The following is an 8,180-nucleotide window of genomic DNA, read 5'->3' as shown; positions in this document are numbered from 1 at the left end:
TCATTGTTTGACTACACAGTGCTCTCTGGATGTTGGCGAACTACAACTCCAAAACCCAAGATCAATGCCAACCAAACCCTTCTAGTGTTCTCTGTTGGTCAGGGAGTTCTGTGCACCAAGTTTGGTTCAACTCCATTGTTGATGGAGTTCAGAATGCTCTTTGATTGTAGGTGAACTATAAATCCCAGCAATTCTATAGTAAAATATGTGTTGTTACTTTAGAACTGGAATGCTTAAAAGCACTAACAATATGAATGTGCTGCCAACAAACACCAAAGGCTACTTTTGAAAGGCTGAAATGTTAGATGTTGGCCACGAGATGGAGCAAAAGTCTCATGCAGAAACCGACCCAGAGTCTGACACAAGAGGACTTAAAAGTCAAGGGAGGAAAGAGGCATTCAGAACTCCACCCCTAGTGAGGCCAGAATGGCTACCTAATTAACTCTTTTAGTTATGTGTGGTTTAATATTTGTAAGATAAAAATTTGTAAGATAAAAATAATCCCAATACTGATCCAGAGACTGGCACAGAGATCCACAGATGTATTAGTCACCTCATAGGCTCTAGCCAATAGGGTCCTTCCACAACTAGCTTTATTCCCCATTCAGACTGCACAACTTTGCAAACTGCAGAACCACTTTTTCCCACCACAAGAACTAGAGCGCTATCAAGTTATCTTTCTCAGTATTAAATGCGGTATTTAGTGACTTCTTCGAGCACGTTTCCTGAAAGAAGAACCAGGAAAATAAGATTCTGACTTGTAAATAGAAGGTCAGCTGATATCCTCTCCTTTTTGCCTTGTCTTTTATTCGTGTTGTATTTTGAAATGGTCCTATGACTGGTCAAATAAATACATTATTATCATAAAGGAAGGCACCATCCGAACCCTCCCAACAGATGGCTTTGAATCTGTGTAGTCTCATACATTAGGAAGGAGCCCCTGGTGGCACAGTGGGTGTCAGCAGGACTGAAGACTGACAGGTCACAGGTTTGGATTTGGGGAGAGCGCGGATGAGCTCCCTCTGTCAGCTCCTCATGCGGGGAGATGAGAGAAGCCTCCCACAAGGATAGTAAAAACAGCAAAACATCCAGGCGTCCCTTGGCTAACGTCCTTGCAGATTACCAATTCTCTCACACCAGAAGTGACTTGCAGTTTCTCAAGTCACTCCTGACATGACAAAAAAAGATACATTAGGAAGGGGCCCCCAAAGGCCATCTAGTCCAACTCTTAAAGCAAAACACCATCCAAGCAACGGATGGCCTTGAATCTGTTTAGAATAATACTTTAGGAAGGGGTCCCCAAAGGTCATCCAGACCAACCCATATAGAAAGGCACCGTCCAAACCCTCCCAACAGATGGCCTTGAATCTATACAGAATCATACATTAGTAAGGGGCTCCCAAAAGCAAATTACAGTGACTTCTTTTTGTATGTTCAGAGAATTTCATGATTCTTACATGGCATTTTGACCAGAGCGGTACATTTTCCCAGCTGGCAGTCCTTCCACAGCCCCCGGAACACAAAAATCCCTCGGACGAATCGTTTGACCCAGTATTCTGTGCAGATTGCTATCATCACCAGACAAGTTGCCAGGCAAGAGAGCACGATGCCACCCAGACGGAGCTGCCTAATGGTTTTTAGGTCCTTGACCCACACAACTGGGTGCCAATTAGAAATAACAGAAAAAAGGTGGTCCACAGCATTGATGCAAGGAAGGCAGTTAAAACCACGAACCATTCTCTTCTACTTCTACTTCTATGGAAGGACTGGACTGGATTTCTCCCCAAGGCCTCCTTTTTGAATGTTGGTGTGACCCTGAAGACTTTACTGATGACATAAGAGAATCCACCATTCCCATAGTAACTCCAGCATTCTGGAATCCCTTGGAGTTCTTACACATATATTTTCCATTTTCCATACAAAGCGGCCTTATACAAATGTCCATATAAAGTACTCATTTTCAAAGTGATAAATCAATAGATTAGAATTGCAATGAAACCTCCACTATCAGAAGCCATATAGACACATTTACTAGGAATCTCAACTCAGTAAAGATAATTTCCAAGTAAATTTACTTAGGGATTAAAGGGTGGCATTTCAAATTCGATAATAAAATTATAATTTGCGAAATTAAATCTCCAAATCCTGCATTAAAGTATCTTTATTAGACCAACTCAGAATATGCAAAGATGTGAACATTTCCAATAGCTCCAGATTGGTTCGTCACATAAACTGTGCATTTTGGATAAGGTCACATAGAAACACCTCTGAATATCAAAATAGCATTAAAAAATAGCAATGCACAGGAAACAGACACAGGCCTATCCTAACCACAGATTATTACATTAGTTTAACACATATACTTATTACATGTAATATTTCCACTGTGTCATTTTTTATTTTGAAAGAATTTAAAGGAGGAGAAACAGGAATTATTTACTTGATTCTTTACATGATCAAGGGTCTGGAGAACAAGCCCTATGAGGAGCGGCTTAAAGAGCTGGGCATGTTTGCATTCAGAAGAAAAGGTGGAGAAGAGAAATGATGGCCAAGTATAAATATGTGAGGGGAAGTCATAGAATCATAGAATCAAAGAGTTGGAAGAGACCTCATGGGCCATCCAGTCCAACCCCCTGCCAAGAAGCAGGAATATTGCATTCAAATCACCCCTGACAGATGGCCATCCAGCCTCTGTTTAAAAGCTTCCAAAGAAGGAGCCTCCACCACACTCTGGGAGTCATAGGGAGGAGGGAGCAAACTTGTTTTCTGCTGTCCTGGGGACTAGGATGCGGAACAATGGCTTCAAACCACAGAAAAGGAGATTCCACCTGAACATGAGGAAGAACTTCCTGACTGTGAGAGCTGTTCAGCAGTGGAACTCTCTGCCCCAGAGTGTGGTGGAGGCTTCTTCTTTGGAGGCTTTTAAACAGAGGCTAGATGGCCATCTGTCGGGGGTGCTTTGAATGCAATTTTCCTGCTTCTTGGCAGAATAGGGTTGGACTGGATGGCTCATGAGGTATCTTCCAACTCTATGATTCTATGACTTAAAGACACAGTAGCCCATCAAAATACGTGACCATTGGTCAGGCTATCTGCAGTTTCTGGGAGCTAGTTGACCAACATCTGAGGACCCAAGCTCTAAACTGATACATATTTCAGAATAGAATAGAAAACATCTATTGTTTCCAAGTTCGGAAAAATTAACATATTCTATTCACTATGCAGGAGTTCCATGGTTAAGGCTTTGGCCAACAAACCAATACAAAAGAAAATGAGACAGCTGGAAAATTATTGCTGTGTAGAAGACAGTGCAGATGGTTTGGAAATGGAGCAGAAACAAAGGATAAGCAGGGATTTGATTGGCATGGAAATGACCCTGGTTTTCTCTATTTTGGGCCAGTGGCAGCCACTAACAATAAGGTGATGAATCTCACCATTGAAAGAGCTGTCCAAAGTGCTTAATTCTCTTTCAGAAGATAGAAATGCATAGGTTTCAGTGCCTTAGGACTTTATATACAAGCTCAAAAAACCTAAAGTGGTCCAGAGCTCATCTCTTTATGACATCCAGAGACTTCTGGTCCTTGACACAGGGATAAAGTGGGGTGAATATTCTAAAGTTTTATCAAGACGAATTGCCATGGAAACCAGTGATTTTCACTGTGGTTTCACTGCAGAGTTGCCATTGTATTTTGAGATCCAAGTGTTCAAATATTGTCGTAGCCGGAACGCGAAGAGCACAGGAGGACAACAAGGCTGAGTATACCTGGAAGGAAAGAGGATGAGAGACAGAAGGAAGAAGGGTGAGCTCAAACAGCTAAAGCTGTCCACGAAAACATTTTAATTATTAAAATCCTGCGTTGCTTAAGAAGAAAATGCTAGGGAATATATAATATACCAACAGCTGTTTTTGTGGCCTCTGAGAGACAGAGGAACATCCAGGCAAAATACCATTGTGCCTTGCTCCCAGCAGGTGCTTAGAGGCCCTCCCTTTGCACCACCTGACTCTGACGTGGTTTCTAAAGGAGAGAAGAGCAGCCAGACATTCCCATTGTGCTTTGCTCCCAATGGCTGTTAAGAGGTCTTGTTATATGCATGTTGGCTTGTGTATATTTATACCACCAAGAACAGAGCATCAGTACAATTCTAGCTGCTTTCTGTATGAAGTCAATAACTAGACAGAAAATGGATTCCCTGAATCAGAGACACAAAACCACTACAAACAGTAGTACATTGATTGATCAGGAGGACTGCTGGAGTTGCAGTTCAAAAATAGGTAGAGAAGGGAGAAAAGGGAGAAAGAGGAAGGGAAAGAAAAGGGGGGAAGAGAAGAGGAAGAGAAGGAAGGAGATAATGAAATTAAAAAGGGAAGGAAGGAAGGAGAGAAAGAAAGGAGGAGAGAGAGAAGGAGGGAAGGTTGGCCATAGCAAAGCGTGGTGGGTACAGCTAGTTCTCTAATGAAACTGTTATGTGGAACTTCTGCTTCCTTGAAGAGGATTGCCAATCCCAGACCGGTTTCGACTATATTAAGTCTTCCTCAGGTGAAAAAATATGAAAATCACAGAATTCAATGGACATCAAGTTATCCAGAATTAAATATTCCTCAGGTGGAAAAGTATGAAATTACAACAATGAAGTGGACATCAAGTGCTCTGCATTCATTTAATTCCAGCAAATACCAATTGGCACTGAGGAAGTCTCTCGGGGAGAGAAGAGCAGCCAGGTATAGTGCCATTGTGCTTTGCTCCCAATGAGAGGCCCTTCCTCCATATCTATTGGCAACAAAGTGACTTCTCAATGAGAGAAGAGCAACCAGCACTTGCTGGATTTAATCCCTTCTCACTGCCATCCTTTTTGTCTTGTTTTTTGTATCCTTTGGGATTGTACGAAGGTTAAATGAAAAGTAATGCCTCCATCTTCGTTACTTGGGTTTGGATAGCAATATTTTAATAAATCAAACAGAGAAATAATCCTTAGGATGTACTCTTTAACTTTTCCACATAATCACCAGACAATTGGATAGATTTCTGCCAACGATGAACAAGTTTTCTGAAGTTGTCATGGAAGAAGTCGACACTCTGTTTCCGCAACTCATTGTGCACAGATTTTCCAGTAGCCGAGCAAAGCAATAATTTGACCCATACGTTCTTATGAAATGCTGATTTGGGGTGACATTGAATTCTCCTGTCAAGAATTCAATGACTGTATGTTGCTTAAGTCACATTGACCGACCGTCTGCGCAGGGTTCCATACTTTGCACTTTAACAACACAACCATTCAATACTAAGGCTTCCCACCAAAATGGAACTGTAGAGGAGAGTCTACTGAACAAGCCAGTACCTGCTGCATACCAGTACTACCATCTGTTGAGGAGTTACAAAGGTGGAGGCATTACTTTTCATTGGAGCCCCCAGTGGTGCAGTAGGTTAAAACCCTGTGCTGACAGGACTGAAGACTGATAGGTCACAGGTTCGAGTCCGGGGAGAGGCGGATGAGCTCCCTCTATCAACTCCAGCCTCCTCATGTGGGGAGATGAGAGAAGCCTCTCACAAGGATGATAAAAAACATCAAATCATCCAGGCGTCCCCTGGGCAAAGTCCTTGCAGACAGCCAATTCTCTCACACCAGAAGTGACTTGCAGTTTCTCAAGTCGCTCCTGACACGACAAAAAAATTACCTTTCATTCAACCCTCATAAATGTAAGGACAGGAAATTGTCAATATAACAATTTTTCTGCCACTGTGGGAGATCTTTTGGCTGAAGAGCAGACTATAAATATTCTAAATACATACATACATACATACATACATACATACCCAACTCAACCAATTTCAAACTAGTGATTTTAGCTTTTCTCTGCTTTCCTTTAGTAGACTCACCAGCCAGCAGTAGCATGGGAAATGCTCCCCAGGCAAGGTAGAAAGACCATTCAAATGTGAGCTGGATTTGCTGGTCCTCATTCTTGTCCCAAGATTCAGCAGTGAATACAGTGACGGCTATGAGAGTGAACAGTCCTATAAAGCAACAGAAAGGATGCTTATGGAGCTGACGTAATTCTGATTCTTACCAGTGTTTTTGCAAAGCATGGAAAGAATAGTTGCTTTTAAATAATGTGTCACACAGCAAAAAACAAAGTGACATTGCAGAAGTCAAATAATGAGTTGGAATAGGTTATTTCTCATTTTGATGTGCAACAAGGAATTCTCTAGTTATGTTTGAAAGGGCATTACAATTTGATTTGTGGAAGTTTTGTTCACAGAGGATTTGCCTTTGCCTTCCTCAGAGGCCAAGTGTGACTTAGCCAAAGTCACACTGTGGGTTTTCATGGCGCAGTAGGAAATTATTTAGGAGCCCCCGGTGACACAATGGGTTAAATCCTTGTTCCAGCAGGACTGAAGACTGGATGAACTCCCTCTGTCAGCTCCAGCTCCTCATCTGGAGATATGAGAGAAGCCTCCCACAAGGATGGTAAAACACCAAAACACCCTTGGGCAACGTCCTTGCAGACGGCCAATTCTCTAATGCCAGAAGCAACTTGCAGTTTCTCAAGTTGCTCCTTACATGAAAAAAAAATAGGAAATTGAACCATCGTTCCCCAGAGTTGCAATCCAATGCTCAAACCACTACATCATCCTGACTTTCCCTAACTAGATTAGACTGATTGAATAACTGGGATTCACCTACATGTTTTCTTAGCACTGAAGGATTTATTTGGTGGGTCAACACTGAATATATATGTGCCTTCAAGTTACCTGTTGACTTGGAATCACAGAATCATAGAGATGGAAGAGACCACGTGAGCCATCTAGTCCAACCCCCTTCCTATGCAGGAAAAGCACAATCAGAGTACCCCTGACAGATGACTATCCAGCCTCTGTTTAGAAGCCTCCAAGAAAGGACATCCACCCAGGCCCGTAGCCAGGATTTCGATTCGGGGGGGGGGGGGGGGGGAGGGGGGCTGAGGTTTTTTTTTCAGGGGAGGGTTTCGGGGGGGACTGAGTTTTGGGGGGGGGGCTGAGTCTGAGTGAAAGAGGGTCTACCCTAGCAAACCTTTTGTATCATTACCCCCATGCATATGGGATATATTAAGTATGGTGATCAGATCATGATATGAATAAACATAACAGTTTAAATAATGCACCAGTAAGGCCTTTTCATGAACCACCATGACAATTTCGAGGGAGGGGGGCTGAAGCCCCTCAAGCCCCCCTCCCCCGGCTACATGCCTACCTCCACCATACTCCAAGGCAGAGAGTTCCACAGCTCTTACAGTCAGGAAGTTCTTCCTAATTTTCTGGTGGATCTTCTTTTTGTAATTTTTTGTAGCCCATTGCTCTGAGTTCTGGTCTCCAGAGCAACAGAAAGCAAGCCTGCTCCCTCTTCCTTATGACATCCTTTCAGATATTTAAACATGGCTATCATGTCTCCTCGCAACCTTCTCTTCTGCAGGCTAAACAGATCCAACTCTTTAAGCCACTCCTCACAGCACATGGTCTCCAGACCTTCGATCATTTTAGTTGCCCTCCTCTAGACACATTCCAGCTTGTTAATATCTCTTTTAAATTGTGGTAGATTATGCTGAATCTGTTCACTTCAACGGATTTTGATAGGCAAAGAATACCAGTCCCTTTGTTGGACACATAGCCTACAGTACCTAGTATTCTTTGGCAATGCCTCTCCTTAAATTGCAAGATCAGACCGGTTCTGGTGCCCCCTCGACGGACTGTCACCTTGTCGTGGTGAGGGGGCTTGCGTGTTCCGATGAACCTGTGGGCACAACAACTGGAGTCGTGCACTCCCAGGAGTGGCCGCGGGGGAGGTCCCAGACCAAGCACAGTCCGAAGACCCAAAGACCTCAACGGCAGAGCAGGCGGAGGATAACATGGCACATGTTACAACGGCTGCGAAGGCGGAAGAAGGCTGCAACAGACTGAGAAGCCATGGTCATTGTGTTAAACTACATCACCAGTGGAACCTCATCTGTGAAGACTGTGTGTTGTTCAGTTGTGCACTGACCTCCACACATTAAAAAAACCCACGCACAGGCGTCTTCCAAAGAAAATAAAAACCAAGCAACCAAAGTCCCATGGCGATCAGCGAGTGGCGACGGGGGCAGGACTGTGAAATCTGGAAGCCCCTAGTCACAGACTGGCACACGGGCGGTGGGTACGGACTCAGTCGTT

At 43.4% G+C, this 8,180-nt stretch overlaps 1 protein-coding gene across 2 annotated transcripts in view; it reads right to left on the bottom strand.

Moving 5' to 3' along the window:
* Nucleotides 1–2,146: 2,146 nt before the first annotated feature.
* The window catches only part of LOC132780262 (protein NKG7), a 21,064-nt gene continuing 15,030 nt past the window's right edge, over nucleotides 2,147–8,180 (bottom strand). For both annotated transcript variants that reach the window (XM_060783873.2, XM_060783874.2), the window contains exons 4-5: nucleotides 5,877–6,011; nucleotides 2,147–3,763 (exon numbers count right to left, since the gene is read on the bottom strand). In XM_060783873.2, coding sequence (XP_060639856.2) covers nucleotides 3,705–3,763; nucleotides 5,877–6,011 — 194 coding nt within the window. In that variant the 3' untranslated portion in view covers nucleotides 2,147–3,704. The remainder of the gene's footprint in view (nucleotides 3,764–5,876; nucleotides 6,012–8,180) is intronic.

The sequence above is a fragment of the Anolis sagrei genome, chromosome Y, assembly GCF_037176765.1.
Source record: "Anolis sagrei isolate rAnoSag1 chromosome Y, rAnoSag1.mat, whole genome shotgun sequence".
Classification (NCBI taxonomy): Eukaryota; Metazoa; Chordata; class Lepidosauria; order Squamata; family Dactyloidae; genus Anolis; species Anolis sagrei.
This window is presented reverse-complemented; position numbering and strand designations above follow the sequence as displayed.